This window comes from Oncorhynchus gorbuscha, linkage group LG02 (genome assembly GCF_021184085.1).
Source record: "Oncorhynchus gorbuscha isolate QuinsamMale2020 ecotype Even-year linkage group LG02, OgorEven_v1.0, whole genome shotgun sequence".
In the NCBI taxonomy this organism is placed as follows: Eukaryota; Metazoa; Chordata; class Actinopteri; order Salmoniformes; family Salmonidae; genus Oncorhynchus; species Oncorhynchus gorbuscha.
The window spans coordinates 2,866,694-2,887,941 of record NC_060174.1 but is presented as its reverse complement, the minus strand read 5'-3'; the positions used below and the strand labels follow the sequence as shown (position 1 = coordinate 2,887,941).

Below are 21,248 nucleotides of genomic sequence, written 5' to 3'. Positions count from 1 at the left end.
TTTCTATTTATTTTACCTTTATTTTACTAGGCAAGTCAGTTAAGAACAAATTCTTATTTTCAATGTAGTGGATAATGTTATAATATAGCATTTCGGTATATTTAGCTTATTCAATGTGCTATTAATTTCTTGGTTTTATATTATTGGTTGTTGTTTAGCCTCTATAGGCTACACTTCCAGCCAATACCTCAGACATGTTGTTTAGCCTCTATAGACTACACTTCCAGCCAATACCTCAGACATGTTGTTTAACCTCTATAGGCTACACTTCCAGCCAATACCTCAGACATGTTGTTTAACCTCTAGAGGCTACACTTCCAGCCAATACCTCAGACATGTTGTTTAGCCTCTACAGGCTACACTTCCAGCCAATACCTCAGACATGTTGTTTAGCCTCTACAGGCTACACTTCCAGCCAATACCTCAGACATGTTGTTTAGCCTCTATAGGCTACACTTCCAGCCAATACATCAGACATGTTGTTTAGCCTCTATAGGCTACACTTCCAGCCAATACATCAGACATTTTGTTTAGCCTCTATAGGCTACACTTCCAGCCAATACATCAGACATGTTGTTTAGCCTCTATAGGCTACACTTCCAGCCAATACATCAGACATGTTGTTTAGCCTCTATAGGCTACACTTCCAGCCAATACCTCAGACATGTTGTTTAGCCTCTATAGGCTACACTTCCAGCCAATACATCAGACATAATAATATAATAATAATAATAATAATAATATGCCATTTAGCAGACGCTTTTATCCAAAGCGACTTACAGTCATGTGTGCATACATTGTACGTATGGGTGGTCCCGGGAATCGAACCCACTACCCTGGCGTTACAAGCGCCATGCTCTACCAACTGAGCTACAGAACCACCAGACATGTTGTTTAGCCTCTATAGGCTACACTTCCAGCCAATACATCAGACATGTTGTTTAGCCTCTATAGGCTACACTTCCAGCCAATACATCAGACATGTTGTTTAGCCTCTATAGGCTACACTTCCAGCCAATACCTCAGACATGTTGCTTAGCCTCTATAGGCTACACTTCCAGCCAATACATCAGACATGTTGTTTAGCCTCTATAGGCTACACTTCCAGCCAATACATCAGACATGTTGTTTAGCCTCTATAGGCTACATCATGTTGTTTAGCCAATATTCAGACATGTTGTTTAGCCTCTATAGGCTACACTTCCAGCCAATATACATCAGACATGTTGTTTAGCCTCTATAGGCTACACTTCCAGCCAATACTATCAGACATGTTGTTTCCAGCCACACTTCCAGCCAATACATCAGACATGTTGTTTAGCCTCTATAGGCTACACTTCCACAATACATCAGACAGCTCAATACACTTCAGCCTCTAAGGCTACACTTCAGACATGTTGTTTAGCCTCTATAGGCTACACTTCCAGCCAATACATCAGACATGTTGTTTAGCCTCTATAGGCTACACTTCCAGCCAATACATCAGACATGTTGTTTAGCACTTCTCTACATAGGCTCAGACATGTTGTTTAGCCTCTACACTTCCAGCCAATACATCAGACATGTTGTTTAGCCTCTATAGGCTACACTTCCAGCCAATACATCAGACATGTTGTTTAGCCTCTATAGGCTACACTTCCAGCCAATACATCAGACATGTTGTTTAGCCTCTATAGGCTACACTTCCAGCCAATACTCAGACCAGCTCTATAGGCTACACTTCAGCCAATACATCAGACATGTTGTTTAGCCTCTATAGGCTACACTTCCAGCCAATACCTCAGACATGTTGTTTTGCCTCTATAGGCTACACTTCCAGCCAATACATCAGACATGTTGTTTAGCCTCTATAGGCTACACTTCCAGCCAATACATCAGACATGTTGTTTAGCCTCTATAGGCTACACTTCCAGCCAATACCTCAGACATGTTGTTTTGCCTCTATAGGCTACACTTCCAGCCAATACATCAGACATGTTGTTTTCGCCTCTATAGGCTACACTTCCAGGTTTCCAAGAGCAGGTCAGTTCAGCATTCAGAGCCTTTAAGGACATTAGAACGTCATACTACATGTGGATATTCAAAGCTATATTGTTGTTGACATATTGTCCTGTTGAACACAGCAGTGCGTTGTCCGAAAGCAGTTTGTATTAACTCTACTGGTTGTGTTGATGTTGACGATAGAAGAAGGGAACCTACGCTCTGGATAAGAGCGTCTGCTAAATGACTTAAATGTAAATGTAATGTAAATGTAAATGTAATGTAAATGAACTGTATGTGTTTGACAATGTGTATCGCTGCAGAGCGTCTTTAGGGAGAGACACAAGGAGAACCAGAGAGCTTCTCCGGGAGATGGGTGTGGACTTACCACCCCAGGTATTGGACAGGTACCTCCTCAGATCCCTCCTCCTCCCTACCCCCCCACCCCCACCCCCTGGTATATATCTCCCTCCCATAGATTCCTATAGAGACTCTCTGCTTGTCCTGTCCTGTTGTCATCCATAGTCCTCATAGCCACTCGTTCATTCAGACTGAGACAGGGACCAGAGGTTCATCCTGGAGTCAGTGGAGCACACAGCAGAAGCACTGCTAAACCTCAGCGCCAACATGTTGTATCTGGAGACGGGGACGCCCACGTCGTACAGCGAGGTAAGGCCCAGGGAGGAGGCTCTACTGGGGCATCAGGGACCGCTAACATCCCCTTGGCTCCATGGAGCTTTGATGGTTGTGGGACAGATGGAATATTTGATGTCAGGCCTCAAACTGAAATACCTAATAGGACTGTTACTGCCACTTTAATATTTTATATTCCACCCCATGAAATCAGTTTGATATGTTTTAGGCTCTGAGGTTATTGGAGGATTAGGGCTCAGTGACGGTATAGAGCTTCATTTAACAAAGGAACATGTTTTAGTAGTTAAAAACCATAAGTTTTAAATCTGTCTGTGGCCCTCACAAACAAACAGAGAAAGATGTTTTGGCGACAGATTCCTCTTTGTTTGCGTTTCGATGTAGTGGCGTTGTGTGTGTGTGTGTGTGCAGGGGAATGTAAACACCTGGAGTGTTTGCTGAATAAAGGAAAAGGTGCTATATGAAATGGCTGCTCTGCTCCGCTACCCTATCCTGTTCTAATTATAATAGTTCTAGTTCCAATGGTTCTAGGTCCATTAGTTCTAATTATAATAGTTCTATTTCCATTAGTTCCTGTTCCAATAGTTCTAATTATAATAGTTGTAGTTCCAATAGTTCTAATTATAATAGTTCCTGTTCCAATAGTTCTATTTCCATTAGTTCCTGTTCCAATAGTTCTAATTATAATAGTTGTAGTTCCAATAGTTCTAATTATAATAGTTCTAGTTCCAATAGTTCTAATTATAATAGTTCTATTTCCATTAGTTCTAGTTCCAATAGTTCTAATTATAATAGTTGTAGTTCCAATAGTTCTAATTATAATAGTTCCTGTTCCAATAGTTCTATTTCCATTAGTTCTAGTTCCAATAGTTCTAATTATAATAGTTCCTGTTCCAATAGTTCCTGTTCCAATAGTTCTATTTCCATTAGTTCTAGTTCCAATAGTTCTAATTATAATAGTTCAAGTTCCAATAGTTCTAATTATAACAGTTCTAATTCCAATAGTTCTAATTATAATAGTTATAGTTCCAATAGTTCTAATTATAATAGTTGTAGTTCCAATAGTTCTAATTATAATAGTTCTAGTTCCAATAGTTCTATTTCCATTAGTTCTAGTTCCAATAGTTCTAATTGTAATAGTTCTAGTTCCAATAGTTCTAATTATAATAATTCTAGTTCCAATAGTTCTCATTATAATAGTTCTAGTTTCAATAGTTATAGTTCCAATAGTTCTAATTATAATAGTTCTAGTTCCAATAGTGCTAATTCTAATAGTTCTAGTTCCAATAGTTCTAATTATAATAGTTCTAGTTCCAATAGTTCTAATTATAATAGTTCTAGTTCCAATAGTTCTAATTATAATAATTCTAGTTCCAATAGTTCTCATTATAATAGTTCTAGTTTCAATAGTTCTAATTATAATAGTTCTAGTTCCAATAGTTCTAATTATAATAGTTCTAGTTCCAATAGTTCTAATTATAATAGTTCTAGTTCCAATAGTTCTAATTCTAATAGTTCTAGTTCCAATAGTTCTAATTATAATAGTTCTAGTTCCAATAGTTCTAATTATAATAGTTCTAGTTCCAATAGTTCTAATTATAATAGTTCTAGTTCCAATAGTGCTAATTCTAATAGTTCTAGTTCCAATAGTTCTAATTATAATAGTTCTAGTTCCAATAGTTCTAATTATAATAGTTCTAGTTCCAATAGTTCTAATTATAATAGTTCTAGTTCCAATAGTGCTAATTCTAATAGTTCTAGTTCCAATAGTTCTAATTATAATAGTTCTAGTTCCAATAGTGCTAATTCTAATAGTTCTAGTTCCAATAGTTCTAATTCTAATAGTTCTAGTTCCAATAGTTCTAATTCTAATAGTTCTAGTTCCAATAGTTCTAATTCTAATAGTTCTAGTTCCAATAGTTCTAATTCTAATAGTTCTAGTTCCAATAGTTCTAATTCTAATAGTTCTAGTTCCAATAGTTCTAATTCTAATAGTTGTAGTTCCAATAGTTCTAATTCTAATAGTTGTAGTTCCAATAGTTCTAATTCTAATAGTTCTAATTCTAATAGTTCTAATTCTAATAGTTCTAGTTCCAATAGTTCTAATTCTAATAGTTCTAGTTCAATAGTTCTAATTCTAATAGTTCTAGTTCCAATAGTTCTAATTCTAATAGTTCAATAGTTCTAATTCTAATAGTTCTAGTTCCAATAGTTCTAATTCTAATAGTTCTAGTTCCAATAGTTCTAATTATAATAGTTCTAGTTCCAATAGTTCTAATTCTAATAGTTCTAGTTCCAATAGTTCTAATTCTAATAGTTCTAGTTCCAATAGTGCTAATTCTAATAGTTCTAGTTCCAATAGTTCTAATTCTAATAGTTCTAGTTCCAATAGTTCTAATTCTAATAGTTCTAGTTCCAATAGTTCTAATTCTAATAGTTCTAGTTCCAATAGTTCTAATTCTAATAGTTCTAGTTCCAATAGTGCTAATTCTAATAGTTCTAGTTCCAATAGTTCTAATTCTAATAGTTCTAGTTCCAATAGTTCTAATTCTAATAGTTGTAGTTCCAATAGTTCTAATTCTAATAGTTCTAGTTCAATAGTTCTAATTCTAATAGTTCTAGTTCCAATAGTTCTAATTCTAATAGTTCTAGTTCCAATAGTTCTAATTCTAATAGTTGTAGTTCCAATAGTTCTAATTCTAATAGTTCTAGTTCCAATAGTTCTAATTCTAATAGTTCTAGTTCCAATAGTTCTAATTCTAATAGTTCTAGTTCCAATAGTTCTAATTCTAATAGTTCTAGTTCCAATAGTTCTAATTCTAATAGTTCTAGTTCCAATAGTTCTAATTCTAATAGTTCTAGTTCCAATAGTTCTAATTCTAATAGTTCTAGTTCCAATAGTTCTAATTCTAATAGTTCTAGTTCCAATAGTTCTAATTCTAATAGTTCTAGTTCCAATAGTTCTAATTCTAATAGTTCTAGTTCCAATAGTTCTAATTATAATAGTTCTAGTTCCAATAGTTCTAATTCTAATAGTTCTAGTTCCAATAGTTCTAATTCTAATAGTTGTAGTTCCAATAGTTCTAATTCTAATAGTTCTAGTTCCAATAGTTCTAGTTCCAATAGTTCTAATTCTAATAGTTCTAGTTCCAATAGTTCTAATTGTAATAGTTGTAGTTCCAATAGTTCTAATTCTAATAGTTGTAGTTCCAATAGTTCTAATTCTAATAGTTCTAGTTCCAATAGTGCTAATTCTAATAGTTCTAGTTCCAATAGTTCTAATTCTAATAGTTCTAGTTCCAATAGTTCTAATTCTAATAGTTGTAGTTCCAATAGTTCTAATTCTAATAGTTCTAGTTCAATAGTTCTAATTATAATAGTTCTAGTTCCAATAGTTCTAATTCTAATAGTTCTAGTTCCAATAGTTCTAATTTATAATAGTTCTAGTTCCAATAGTTCTAATTCTAATAGTTGTAGTTCCAATAGTTCTAATTCTAATAGTTCTAGTTCCAATAGTGCTAATTCTAATAGTTCTAGTTCCAATAGTTCTAATTCTAATAGTTCTAGTTCCAATAGTTCTAATTGTAATAGTTGTAGTTCCAATAGTTCTAATTCTAATAGTTGTAGTTCCAATAGTTCTAATTCTAATAGTTCTAGTTCCAATAGTTCTAATTCTAATAGTTCTAGTTCCAATAGTTCTAATTCTAATAGTTCTAGTTCCAATAGTTCTAATTCTAATAGTTGTAGTTCCAATAGTTCTAATTATAATAGTTCTAGTTCCAATAGTTCTCATTATAATAGTTGTAGTTCCAATAGTTCTAATTCTAATAGTTCTAGTTCCAATAGTTCTAATTATAATAGTTCTAGTTCCAATAGTTCTAATTCTAATAGTTCTAGTTCCAATAGTTCTAATTATAATAGTTCTAGTTCCAATAGTTCTAATTCTAATAGTTCTAGTTCCAATAGTTCTAATTATAATAGTTCTAGTTCCAATAGTTCTACATCATTATAATAGTTCAGTAAGTTCCAATAGTTGCTTTTCTATTTTCCATTTTAGTTCTAGTTCCAATAGTTCTAATTATAATAGTTCCTGTTCCAATAGTTCTATTTCCATTAGTTCTAGTTCCAATAGTTCTAATTATAATAGTTCTAGTTCCAATAGTTCTAATTATAATAGTTATAGTTCCAATAGTTCTAATTATAATAATTCTAGTTCCAATAGTTCTCATTATAATAGTTCTAGTTCCAATAGTTCTAATTATAATAGTTCTAGTTCCAATAGTGCTAATTCTAATAGTTCTAGTTCCAATAGTTCTAGTTCCAATAGTTCTAATTATAATAGTTCTAGTTCCAATAGTTCTAATTATAATAGTTCTAGTTCCAATAGTGCTAATTCTAATAGTTCTAGTTCCAATAGTTCTAATTATAATAGTTCCTGTTCCAATAGTTCTAATTATAATAGTTCTAGTTCCAATAGTTCTAATTATAATAGTTCCTGTTCCAATAGTTCTCCAATAGTTCTATTTCCATTAGTTTTAGTTCAATAGTTCTAATTATAATAGTTCTAGTTCCAATAGTTCTAATTTTAATAGTTTTAGTTATCAATAGTTCTAATTATAATAGTTCTAGTTCCAATAGTTCTAATTATAATAGTTCTAGTTCCAATAGTTCTAATTCTAATAGTTCTAGTTCCAATAGTTCTAATTATAATAGTTATAGTTCCAATAGTTCTAATTATAATAATTCTAGTTCCAATAGTTCTCATTATAATAGTTCTAGTTTCAATAGTTCTAGTTCCAATAGTTCTAATTCTAATAGTTCTAGTTCCAATAGTTCTAATTCTAATAGTTCTAGTTCCAATAGTTCTAATTATAATAGTTCTAGTTCCAATAGTTCTAATTCTAATAGTTGTAGTTCCAATAGTTCTAATTCTAATAGTTCTAGTTCCAATAGTTCTAATTCTAATAGTTCTAATTCTAATAGTTCTAATTCTAATAGTTCTAGTTCCAATAGTTCTAATTCTAATAGTTGTAGTTCCAATAGTTCTAATTCTAATAGTTCTAATTCTAATAGTTCTAATTCTAATAGTTCTAGTTCCAATAGTTCTAATTCTAATAGTTCTAATTCTAATAGTTCTAATTCTAATAGTTCTAGTTCCAATAGTTCTAGTTCCAATAGTTCTAATTCTAATAGTTCTAATTATAATAGTTCTAGTTCCAATAGTTCTAGTTATAATAGTTCTAGTTCTAATAGTTCTAGTTCTATTAGTTCTAGTTCCAATAGTTCTAATTCTAATAGTTCTAGTTCCAATAGTTCTAGTTACATCAGTGTTTTCACCTTCATCTGACTGTGAATGTTCAGTAATTATGTCATGGATAGTATTGCTTTTCTGGGATTTTACACTGATTTTGATTATCTGCTGAATTGTAAAAACACAGAACAGAATCAAAATAGATTTTACACTGATTTTGATTATCTGCTGAATTGTAAAAACACAGAACAGAATCAAAATAGATTTTACACTGATTTTGATTATCTGCTGAATTGTAAAAACACAGAACAGAATCAAAATAGATTTTACACTGATTTTGATTATCTGCTGAATTGTAAAAACACAGAACAGAATCAAAATAGATTTTACACTGATTTTGATTATCTGCTGAATTGTAAAAACACAGAACAGAATCAAAATAGATTTTACACTGATTTTGATTATCTGCTGAATTGTAAAAACACAGAACAGAATCAAAATAGATTTTACACTGATTTTGATTATCTGCTGAATTGTAAAAACACAGAACAGAATCAAAATAGATTTTACACTGATTTTGATTATCTGCTGAATTGTAAAAACACAGAACAGAATCAAAATAGATTTTACACTGATTTTGATTATCTGCTGAATTGTAAAAACACAGAACAGAATCAAAATAGATTTTACACTGATTTTGATTATCTGCTGAATTGTAAAAACACAGAACAGAATCAAAATAGATTTTACACTGATTTTGATTATCTGCTGAATTGTAAAAACACAGAACAGAATCAAAATAGATTTTACACTGATTTTGATTATCTGCTGAATTGTAAAAACACAGAACAGAATCAAAATAGATATCATGTCTGATTTATCTCCCCAAATGATCCTGTAACTTTGTGTGAATTGGTATTGTGTATAAGCCTAGTTGTGGCTTTGATAAAGATTAATCCTGTGATTCCATTTCCAGACAGAAGATAAAATGGTGGTTGATGGGTGGATCAGGAGACATGGGTTGTGATTTGATGAGCCTTACAGAGCAGCGCTCTTTTCACGTTGTATAAGGAACAGAAAAATGTACATTTTACATGGAAACAATATAGCCTGAAATAATGTGTCATAGTTCAGGTGGTTGAATGAAATCAGGTAAAGAATGTCAGATGTCTGTGACATTATGAAGCTAGATTGATGCATTGTAAACTTATTTGGGGTTATCCAAAATGGAGCCAAATATAATTGACGGGAAACAGAAATGTGTGGTTTTTAAAGCTGTTTTGGAGGTTTGAATTACAGGCGTGACATAGGGAGTGAAATAAGGGTCTCGTCTAAAAATGACCATCTGGAAATGCATCAAAGATGATTGATTTCGAGACAGAAGTGACACAGTAGAACGTTCTGTTCCCGTTGACAACAACAGATAATGGCGAGGACAACTAGTCACTGTGATTATATTCAGGCTCTTTGTTTATTTATGATCCTGTTCTATCTCTGGATCATTTGTGTCAAATATCACTTTACTTTGAACAAGTAAAGTTATTTCTGTAGTGGCCGTGCTTCTACACCTGCATTGCTTTGCTTCTACACCTGCGTGCTTCTACACCTGCATTGCTTGCTGTTTGGGGTTTTAGGCTGGGTTTCTGTACAGCACTTTGAGATATCAGCTTTATAAATCAATTTGATTTGATTTGCCCTGAATATTTTATATTTCTGGAATTCATAGTTTCTCATATTTTTATGCCAATTGTTATCTTGATATTTTTGTAATATGCTTTTTTTGGGGGGGGGGTAGATTAACACTTCTGAACTGTGTTAATGTGATTAAACATAGAAATAATCCTCTTTTATTTGTCCCATTATGTTATATGTTAAGACTACAGTCTCCTGGTGTCAATCTGCTACTCTCCACCCCTTCTAGGATGGCCGTTAGAGTTAAACAGCTCTGTCTGGTTGTTCATTCTTAGCGCTCAGGGTGTCAGTCTACCTAATACCTGACGGCTCTACTCTGCTGGTATAGGACTGGTGTCAACACACACAGTGGATGGCCGTAGATAGAGGATTTACGTGAGACCTCTGAACCCCCTTCCTGTGGGTTTTAATCTGGGGACAGGTAACCCAATCCACAGGTTTGGTTTGTAATGCTCTCATGCTTTCCTGGTAGGAACTGTAGGTGATAAGTAGGGGACTTTTCTTGTGAAGTCATAAATAAAAAAGAGTTGGTATCAAACGTCTCCGTAAGGATCACTGATGGCTTGAAACGTGTCGTCTCCGTAACGATCACTGATGGCTTCTCAGATTTGTAAGGGGGCAGATTGCAGGTGTGGCAGGCCAACTCTTTTAAGTTTACTGAGTGGGGTTCTCTCTGTCCACCTATATCCCTTCTGGCTGTGTCCCAAAGATCCCCCTGTTACCTACATAGTGCACTAATTCTGTCATTTAGGATGCAGACTCTGGGTAAAGTATCAGGTTCCTCCCTCTTATCTTTCCAGGGAGCCTCCAGGGACATCAGGAATGGGGCGGGCCAGGCTCTGCTGTTTTAGTCCGCGCTCGTAATTGCTTTAATGGTGTGTTGTTGTAGATACAATCACCTGCTCTGCCCACCCCAGCAGGTATACAGGACTGCTTGAAAGGTTGTGAACCCTACAGGTCTGGTCATTATTGTTGCTAGAAAATATTAAAATAAAAATCCTTATCTTAAACCCCAATTTGTAATAAAGACATTCCAAGTAAATGACATTAGTGGTTTATTTAACAGAAACTCAGATTTGATGTGTGCAAAAAATATCTGAGCTCCTTTAGTCAATAGCTTGAAGCACCTCCATTAGCAGTGACAACGTGGAGCAAACGTCTCCTATAGCCAGTAATCAGTCTTTGACATCTGTTTCTGACCTCTCCTCCGTGCAGAACTTAGCCAATTGTAGTGAGGTTTGAGGGGTGTCTGGCATGAAATTCCCGCTTCAGGTCCTGCCACAGCGTCTCGATTGGATTTAGGTGCAGGACTTTGGCCAATCCAAAACACAAATCTTCTTTCTCCCGAGCCATTCTTTGGTAGATTTGATTGAATGCTCTTTGGCTCGTTGTCTTGTTGAACGATACGTTTTTGGCCAAGCTTTAGCTCCTTGACTGATGGCATGACGTTCTGTTCCAGAATCTCCTGGTGTACCTCAGAATTCATGGTTCCCTCTAGAGGAGGAAAAGCAGCCCCAGATCTTGACATTCCCACCACCATGCTGGAATGTTGGGATAAGGTTATTTTGGTGGTAGGCAGTGCTGGGTTTTCGGCAAAATTGGCGGTGTTGATTGACCAAAAAGGTCCATTTTAGCCTCATCGGTCCATAGAATGGACTTCCAGAAACCTTTTTTTAGGTTTGTCTCCGAGACACTTAAGACGGACAGTTTGGGTCTTTTTTTGACAGCCAAGGCTTCCTCCTAGCAACCCTCCCTTGAATGGCATTTTTGATTCAGCGTTCTTCTTATTGTTGAAGCACAGTTACCCAAGATGCAAGGCAGGTCTGGGAGGTCTCTAGATGTTTGGGTTGGCTTTTACCCTGATGTATTATTGTTCTTGTGGCCCTTGGGGATACTTTGGAAGGGCGTCCACTTCTAGGTTGAGTTGCTGTCATGTTAAAGGCTCTCCGTTTGTAAATGCTATATCCTCACAGTGGACTGATGGAGCTGAAATCTTTTTGAAATTATTTTCTATCCTTCCCCAAACTGATGTCCTCTGAGATGTCCTTTCCTCTCGGTATGGTCTGCTTTCCATTCGCCTGTATGGTTAAACACCAAACTGACCCAGGTTTCTTATCTCTCTTATCAATCCTGCCCAAACTCTTTCCTAACCATCTCTCCTTTTGATTGGTTCATTTGGTACCCAGTTATTGACCCACCTGATTTGACTTACCTACTTGATTTAACCAATGCAACTTGGGATTCACTAATTCAACTTGGGATTCACTAATTCAACTTGGGATTCACTAATTCAACTTGGGATTCACTAATTCAACTTGGGATTCACTAATTCAACTTGGGATTCACTAATTCAACTTGGGATTCACTAATTCAACTTGGGATTCACTAATTCAACTTGGGATTCACTAATTCAACTGGGATTCACTAATTCAACTTGGGATTCACTAATTCAACTTGGGATTCACTAATTCAACTTGGGATTCACTAATTCAACTTGGGATTCACTAATTCAACTTGGGATTCACTAATTCAACTTGGGATTCACTAATTCATTGTTAATGTAGTTTTTCCACTACACATGATTTCCTCTACACCAACGTGTGGTATTGCTTTTACACCTGCATTGTTTGCTGTTTGGGGTTTTAGGCTGGGTTTCTGTACAGCACTTTGAGATATCAGCTGATGTACGAAGGGCTATATAAATAAATTTGATTTGATTTGATCTGATAAACCTGTTATGAAAAGACTGGTTCTGATTTAAATGAAGTTTTCATGGTAAAAATCTGTAACTCCACAAGGGATTCCCATACTTCCAAGCAGCACTGTACATCATCCCATCTAAACCAGGCCTCCAGTTCACCCTGCTAGAGCTGTTAATGCCCCCCACCCTAGACACCACTCACCCCTCACCCCAGGGACCACCCACACCCTTCAGACTGACCCAGGGACCACCACCCTTCAGACTGACCCAGGGACCACCTCCACCTTTAGACTGACCCAGGGACCACCTCCACCCTTCAGACTGGCCCAGGGACCACCCACACCCTTCAAAATGACCCAGGGACCACCTCCACCCTTCAGACTGACCCAGGGACCACCCACACCCTTCAGAATGACCCAGGGACCACCTCCACCCTTCAGACTGACCCAGGGACCACCTCCACCCTTCAGACTGACCCAGGGACCACCCACACCCTTCAGACTGGCCCAGGGACCACCCACACCCTTCAGACTGACCCAGGGACCACCTCCACCCTTCAGACTGACCCAGGGACCACCCACACCCTTCAGACTGACCCAGGGACCACCTCCACCCTTCAGACTGACCCAGGGACCACCTCCACCCTTCAGACTGACCCAGGGACCACCTCCACCCTTCAGACTGACCCAGGGACCACCTCCACCCTTCAGACTGACCCAGGGACCACCTCCACCCTTCAGACTGACCTAGGAACCACCTCCACCCTTCAGACTGACCCAGGGACCACCTCCACCCGTCAGACTGACCCAGGGACCACCTCCACCCTTCAGACTGACCCAGGGACCACCTCCACCCTTCAGACTGACCCAGGGACCACCTCCACCCTTCAGACTGACCCAGGGACCACAGTGCAGGTCAGAGGAGAGGCTGGAATGTATTCTCCCCTCTGGCCAGGTCTAAGGGCCAGGTCCTCTTCTATTCCTCCCTGGGGCAACGGTCTCCTCTGGTTCCTGTCATTTATTGGCAGTTTTAAAGTTCTGAGGTGATCAATTTGCCTCATGCTGCCTTGTATAGTAATAGCTATAAGCTATTGCAAGGAGTAGGGGTCCGATTTATTGACCTCCCCTGTCTCTGAACTTTTTCCTGGTGGTAAAGAGTTAGTAACAATAGAATAAGCAGCATCACTTTCACCAGAGAGGAAATGTTGCCAGTTTAATGTAAGCCTAATATTTGGTCATGTCAAATAATGAATTGGGACTACTGTATCTCAGATGAATCTGATTGGTTCCAACCCGTATCCTAAATAGCCCATAGAAATGCATATGGTTGCAAAACTATGGCAACTGATTCATGGAGAGAGTGGGACTAAATATAAGACTATTTTTTAAAAGTGTCAAATCAAAACAATTTCAATGCTCATACACATAGATGTAAAATGGTCCTTCTTGTAGCTCAGTGTGGTCCTTCTGTAGCTCAGTTGGTAGAGCATGGTGCTTGTAACGCCAGGGTAGTGGGTTCGATCCCCGGGACCACCCATACGTAGAATGTATGCACACATGACTGTAAGTCGCTTTGGTTAAAAGTGTCTGCTAAATGGCATATATTAATGGCATATATATATATAAAGTCTTAATTTGACCAGATTCTCCCAGCAGGAAAAGGGAATTATTGTGGACATTTTTTATAGGGGTTGATACATTTTTAGTCAGGGTAAATCAAGTCTGACATTCAGGGTAAATCAAGTCTGACATTCAGGGTAAATCAAGTCTGACATTTTTTAGTCAGGGTAAATCAAGTCTGACATTTTGTAGTCAGGGTAAATCAAGTCTGACATTTTGTAGTCAGGGTAAATCAAGTCTGACATTTTGTAGTCAGGGTAAATCAAGTCTGACATTTTGTAGTCAGGGTAAATCAAGTCTGACATTTTGTAGTCAGGGTAAATCAAGTCTGACATTTTTTAGTCAGGGTAAATCAAGTCTGACATTTTTTAGTCAGGGTAAATCAAGTCTGACATTTTTTAGTCAGGGTAAATCAAGTCTGACATTTTTTAGTCAGGGTAAATCAAGTCTGACATTTTTTAGTCAGGGTAAATCAAGTCTGACATTTTTTTTTTAAATTAGCATTTCCTGCATCGACAGGGTGGCCAACCGGGTGATCAAGCTAAGCTCCTACAGTAGGTGTCTAGTATGTGCCAAACCAAGTAGTCATGATACAACATTCACTATGAATACCAGCAGTAATGATGCTGACCTATTGAGTGAGAGCTGCTGCTGTTTGCATATGAGGAATCCCTGATATGTGTGTCTGCATACTCACATCATTTGGAATCCTCCTGTGGAATCGACAGGCTATCACTCTGAAGGTCAATAGGGTAGCAAGCACTCTGGCCTCGTCCACTACTTTTAACCACAGCACTATGGGCTCTCAGACAACCCTATGGGGCCCCGGACAAAAGTAGTGCACTACATAGGGAATAGGGTCTAAAGTAGTGCACTACATAGGGAATAGGGTCTAAAGTAGTGCACTACATAGGGAATAGGGCTCTGGTCTAAAGTAGTGCACTACATGGGGAATAGGGTCTAAAGTAGTGCACTACATAGGGAATAGGGTCTAAAGTAGTGCACTACATAGGGAATAGGGTCTAAAGTAGTGCACTACATAGGGAATAGGGCTCTGGTCTAAAGTAGTGCACTATATGGGGAATAGGGTCTAAAGTAGTGCACTACATAGGGAATAGGGTCTAAAGTAGTGCACTACATAGGGAATAGGGTCTAAAGTAGTGCACTACATAGGGAGTAGGGTCTAAAGTAGTGCACTACATAGGGAATAGGGTCTAAAGTAGTGCACTACATAGGGAATAGGGCTCTGGTCTAAAGTAGTGCACTACATGGGGAATAGGGTCTAAAGTAGTGCACTACATAGGGAATAGGGTCTAAAGTAGTGCACTACATAGGGAATAGGGTCTAAAGTAGTGCACTACATTGGGAATAGGGTCTAAAGTAGTGCACTACATAGGGAATAAGGTCTAGAGTAGTGCACTACATAGGGAATAAGGTCTAAAGTAGTGCACTACATAGGGAATAGGGCTCTGGTCTAAAGTAGTGCACTACATGGGGAATAGGGTCTAAAGTAGTGCACTACATAGGGAATAGGGTCTAAAGTAGTGCACTACATAGGGAATAAGGTCTAAAGTAGTGCACTACATAGGGAATAGGGTACCATTTGGAATTTATCTAGTTTTCCCACCGGTGCTTAGATTCTGAAATGTTGACTCCAGAATCTGCAGAAAGAAAAACTCAAGAGACCTGGAACAGAACAGACTGCTTTCCATTTGAGCAGCAACTTTTTCACCAGCTTTATTAAAAGCTTTTGAGGACATCAAGGCCTTTTTTGATTTAGTGTGGTTGCGTCCCAAATGTCACTCTTATTCCCTATGTAGGGTGTAATATAGTGCACTGATGGCCAAAAGGAGTTGACTATAGAAGGGTGCGTGCATTGTGTTTCTGCCTGACCTCCGACCCCAGGGGCTGGGCCTCAGAGGGCTAGGGTGCGTGCATTGTGTTTCTGCCTGACCTCCGCCCCCAGGGGCTGGGCCTCAGAGGGCTAGGAGGCGTGCATTGTGTTTCTGCCTGACCTCCGCCCCTAGGGGCTGGGCCTCAGAGGGCTAGGAGGCGTGCATTGTGTTTCTGCCTGACCTCCGACCCCAGGGGCTGGGCCTCAGAGGGCTAGGGTGCGTGCATTGTGTTTCTGCCTGACCTCCGACCCCAGGGGCTGGGCCTCAGAGGGCTAGGGTGCGTGCATTGTGTTTCTGCCTGACCTCCGACCCCAGGGGCTGGGCCTCAGAGGGCTAGGGTGCGTGCATTGTGTTTCTGCCTGACCTCCGACCCCAGGGGCTGAGCCTCAGAGGGCTAGGGTGCGTGCATTGTGTTTCTGCCTGACCTCCGCCCCCAGGGGCTGGGCCTCAGAGGGCTAGGAGGCGTGCATTGTGTTTCTGCCTGACCTCCGCCCCCAGGGGCTGGGCCTCAGAGGGCTAGGAGGCGTGCATTGTGTTTCTGCCTGACCTCCGCCCCCAGGGGCTGGGCCTCAGAGGGCTAGGAGGCGTGCATTGTGTTTCTGCCTGACCTCCGCCCCCAGGGGCTGGGCCTCAGATGGCTAGGAGGCGTGCATTGTGTTTCTGCCTGACCTCCGACCCCAGGGGCTGGGCCTCAGAGGGCTAGGAGGCGTGCATTGTGTTTCTGCCTGACCTCCGCCCCCAGGGGCTGGGCCTCAGAGGGCTAGGAGGCGTGCATTGTGTTTCTGCCTGACCTCCGCCCCCAGGGGCTGGGCCTCAGAGGGCTAGGAGGCGTGCATTGTGTTTCTGCCTGACCTCCGGCCTCAGATGGCTAGGAGGAGCAGGGCTGTAAACGGAAGGGTGATTTAAATGACTGCTGTATTACAGTGGAATCAGACCTGATTGTAAAGGGAAGAGAAGGGGCCTGAATATCTCTCTTCTTAAGGGTTGATAGCCTCCACTTCCACTCAGTTAAACATTCAAGCTGACTTTCGGTGGTTCCCTTGTTTCAAATTGGAATCCATATTTCCATTTGTCTTCCCATGTAAGTCTTCATTATTTACTTCCTAATCTGTTCATTTTTCATCCATGATGTTTTCATTCTTTCCTGGAATGGAATAAAAGGTGTAACCTCTTAGGCCATAGTCCTGGTAGGAAGTGGAACCTCTTAGGCCATAGTCCTGGTAGGAACTATAACCTCTTAGGCCATAGTCCTGGTAGGAAGTGGAACCACTCAGGCCATAGTCCTGGTAGGAAGTGGAACCTCTTAGGCCATAGTCCTGGTAGGAAGTGGGACCTCTTTGGCCATAGTCCTGGTATGAAGTGGAACCTCTTAGGCCATAGTCCTGGTAGGGAGTCCTCTGTAGCTCAGTTGGTAGAGCATGGCGCTTGTAACGCCAGGGTAGTGGGTTCGATTCCCGGGACCACCCATATGTAGAATGTATGCACACATGACTGTAAGTCGCTTTGGATAAAAGCGTCTGCTAAATGGCATATATTATTTTTATTTATTTTAGGAAGTGGAACCTCTTAGGCCATAGTCCTGGTAGGAAGTGGAACCTCTTAGGCCATAGTCCTGGTAGGAAGTGGAACCTCTTAGGCCATAGTCCTGGTATGAAGTGGAACCTCTTAGGCCATAGTCCTGGTAGGAAGTGGAACCTCTCATCTCATCATGGCATCTCATCCACCTCCTGTCAACTCTCCACCTGGATGGTGTTGATGTCTGGTCTCTGGCATCAGGCTTTTCATTTAAACACACACACACACCACACACACACACACACACACACACACATCACACACACACACCACACACACACACCACACACAAAACACACACAAACCACACACACACACACACACACACACACACACACACACACACACACACACACACACACACACACACACACACACACACACACACACACACACACACACACACACACACACACACACAAAGTCTCTAGTGGACAGACTATGTTAACATAAATGGTAGCGTAGAGCTGTCCTGATACAATGGGATGTGTGAGATAATGAGCAGCATTAGTTCCATTGGTTCGGACAGATCACGGTTTCTCAGGGGTTTAGTGTCTTTCGGACGGGGAGGGGACATTTGGCCCGTAGACTTGCAAAGAGAACCCTGGATCCTCGTTCCATCTCTTCTCTTAACACGTATCGGCTAACCTTTAGCATGAGGCTAATCTAGCCAAGTGATCTGATCCTAACCAGGCTAACCTTTAGCATGAGGCTAATCTAGCCAAGTGATCTGATCCTAACCAGGCTAACCTTTAGCATGAGGCTAATCTAGCCAGTGATCTGATCCTAACCAGGCTAACCTTTAGCATGAGGCTAATCTAGCCAAGTGATCTGATCCTAACCAGGCTAACCTTTAGCATGAGGCTAATCTAGCCTAGTGATCTGATCCTAACCAGGCTAACCTTTAGCATGAGGCTAATCTAGCCAAGTGATCTGATCCTAACCAGGCTAACCTTTAGCATGAGGCTAATCTAGCCAAGTGATCTGATCCTAACCAGGCTAACCTTTAGCATGAGGCTAATCTAGCCAAGTGATCTGATCCTAACCAGGCTAACCTTTAGCCTGAGGCTAATCTAGCCAAGTGATCTGATCCTAACCAGGCTAACCTTTAGCATGAGGCTAATCTAGCCAAGTGATCTGATCCTAACCAGGCTAACCTTTAGCATGAGGCTAATCTAGCCAAGTGATCTGATCCTAACCAGGCTAACCTTTAGCATGAGGCTAATCTAGCCAAGTGATCTGATCCTAACCAGGCTAACCTTTAGCATGAGGCTAATCTAGCCAAGTGATCTGATCCTAACCAGGCTAACCTTTAGCATGAGGCTAATCTAGCCAAGTGATCTGATCCTAACCAGGCTAACCTTTAGCCTGAGGCTAATCTAGCCAAGTGATCTGATCCTAACCAGGCTAACCTTTAGCATGAGGCTAATCTAGCCAAGTGATCTGATCCTAACCAGGCTAACCTTTAGCCTGAGGCTAATCTAGCCTAGTGATCTGATCCTAACCAGGCTAACCTTTAGCCTGAGGCTAATCTAGCCTAGTGATCTGATCCTAACCAGGCTAACCTTTAGCATGAGGCTAATCTAGCCTAGTGATCTGATCCTAACCAGGCTTGCGTTCACCCAGAATGAATCACAAATGGCACTCTATTCTCTAAATGGTCTACTACTTTGGCCAGTCCTATGGGCACCTCATTCCTTTATATAGTGCACTACTTGGACCTTGGTCAATGTATCACTGTGAAGGTGTGTGTATCACTGTGAAGGAGTGTGTATCGCTATGAAGGCGTGTGTATCGCTGTGAAGGCGTGTGTATCGCTGTGAAGGCGTGTGTATCGCTGTGAAGGCGTGTGTATCGCTGTGAAGGCGTGTGTATCGCTGTGAAGGCGTGTGTATCGCTGTGAAGGCGTGTATATCACTGTGAAGGCGTGTATATCGCTGTGAAGGCGCGTGTATCGCTGTGAAGGCGTGTGTATCGCTGTGAAGGCGTGTGTATCGCTGTGAAGGCGTGTGTATCGCTGTGAAGGAGTGTGTATCGCTGTGAAGGCGTGTGTATCGCTGTGAAGGCGTGTGTATCGCTGTGAAGGCGTGTGTATCGCTGTGAAGGCGTGTGTATCGCTGTGAAGGCGTGTGTATCACTGTGAAGGCGTGTATATCGCTGTGAAGGTGTGTGTATCACTGTGAAGGTGTGTGTATCACTGTGAAGGCGTGAGAAAACCTCCTACTGTATGTTGGATGGAGGGTATGCTTTCTCCAGTACGGAGATATCTTCCCGGATGTGTGTGTGTTCCCTTCACAATACACTTGTCTCCTGACACCTGCCCGGTCTAACCCGGGACATTGTTCCACTAGACAGGCTCTTCAGAGACCCAGTGGCATTGTTTCCAGGGGGTTGAGCGGACTGGTGGAACACAGGCCCAAATCCTAAAGCATCTCCCCTGGGACTGTTTCTGTGTTAGGTTGAGGTTGGCTGGGATGACTTCCCCTGGGGCTGTTTCTGTGTTAGGTTGAGGTTGGCTGGGATGACTTCCCCTGGTGCTGTTTCTGTGTTAGGTTGAGGTTGGCTGGGATGACTTCCCCTGGTGCTGTTTCTGTGTTAGGTTGAGGTTGGCTGGGATGACTTCCCCTGGGGCTGTTTCTGTGTTAGGTTGAGGTTGGCTGGGATGACTTCCCCTGGGGCTGTTTGTGTGTGTGTGTGTGTGTGTGTGTGTGTGTGTGTGTGTGTGTGTGTGTGTGTGTGTGTGTGTGTGTGTGTGTGTGTGTGTGTGTGTGTGTGTGTGTGTGTGTGTGTGTGTGTGTGTGTGTGTGTGTGTGTGTGTGTGTGTGTGTGTGTTTGTGTGTGTTTGTCACCTGGCACACAGCAAGCAGCACCTGGTGATGTGAGTGGGAGGGCGTGTGCTGGACAGCTGTGTGGGACAGGGGACCGTGCAGCCTGAAATAAACAAGGGGCCCTTGACTGCCTGTCTGTCCTGCAGAGATTAATGGGTGTCTAAAGAGACACCTCGGACTGGAATGTGCAGTTTATAAATGGAGTGGAATGGAGGAGCAGAGTGGGTAGAGCTGGAAGGAGGGAGGTAGAGGGAAGGAGGGAGGGGGAGAGGCAGGGAGGGGGAGACAGAAGGGGGCAAGGAAGGAGGGAGACGTGGCGCAGGGTGGATAGAGCTGGGAGGAGGGAGGGAGGGAGAGGGAAGGAGGGAGGGGGGAAGAGGCAGGGGGGGGAGACAGGGGGAAGGAGGGAGACGTGGCGCAGAGTGGATAGAGCTGGGAGGAGGGAGGCAAGGAGGGAGGGGGTAGATCGAAGGGGGGGAGGCAGAAGGGGGAAGGAGACGTGGAGCAGAACGGGGAGGAAAGGAAGGAAGCTGGCTGAGGTCCAGGGAACATTCTCCCTCCTCTCAACAGGTGGCCATTTTGATTGTCAAGCTACTCCGGCTGTGTGAACCCTGTCCCCTCAGTCTCTAGATGTTGGCTCTCTTATACAGTAGTAGCTACAGTTAACTGTTTACTTGTGCTGTGTATGGAAAGTCTCTAAATCTAAATTTAACAAACCATAATAATAGACTTCAAATACCGGTAACAAAACAGATCGGAGTCTGATCAACAAGCAGACTGTAGAATAGGTAGGGAAATCTCACCTCAGCTAGCTGGGGAGCTGTTTCTCCAGTACAGTGACTTGTTCAACTAAATTATTGGGAAGGAGCCATTGATCTGAGGAGGCTGATCAAATCAGATTTTGTCACGTGTCAAATACAACAGGTGTAGTAGACCTCACAGTGAAATGCTGAGTACAACAGGTGTAGTAGACCTCACAGTGAAATGCTGAATAGAACAGGTGTAGTAGACCTCACAGTGAAATGCTGAATACAACAGGTGTAGTAGACCTCACAG

General features: G+C 40.9%; 1 protein-coding gene across 7 annotated transcripts in view; it reads left to right on the top strand.

Moving 5' to 3' along the window:
* The window catches only part of tp63 (tumor protein p63), a 137,338-nt gene that overhangs the window by 54,031 nt on the left and 62,059 nt on the right, over positions 1-21,248 (top strand). The window contains exon 1 of one of the 7 annotated variants that reach the window (XM_046299659.1): positions 2,483-2,649. The exons of the other annotated variants lie outside the window; for them this stretch is intronic. Within the exon in view, the coding sequence (XP_046155615.1) occupies positions 2,608-2,649 (42 nt within the window). The 5' untranslated portion in view covers positions 2,483-2,607. Of the gene's footprint in view, positions 1-2,482; positions 2,650-21,248 lie in introns of those variants that run through there. 7 annotated transcript variants of the gene reach the window in all.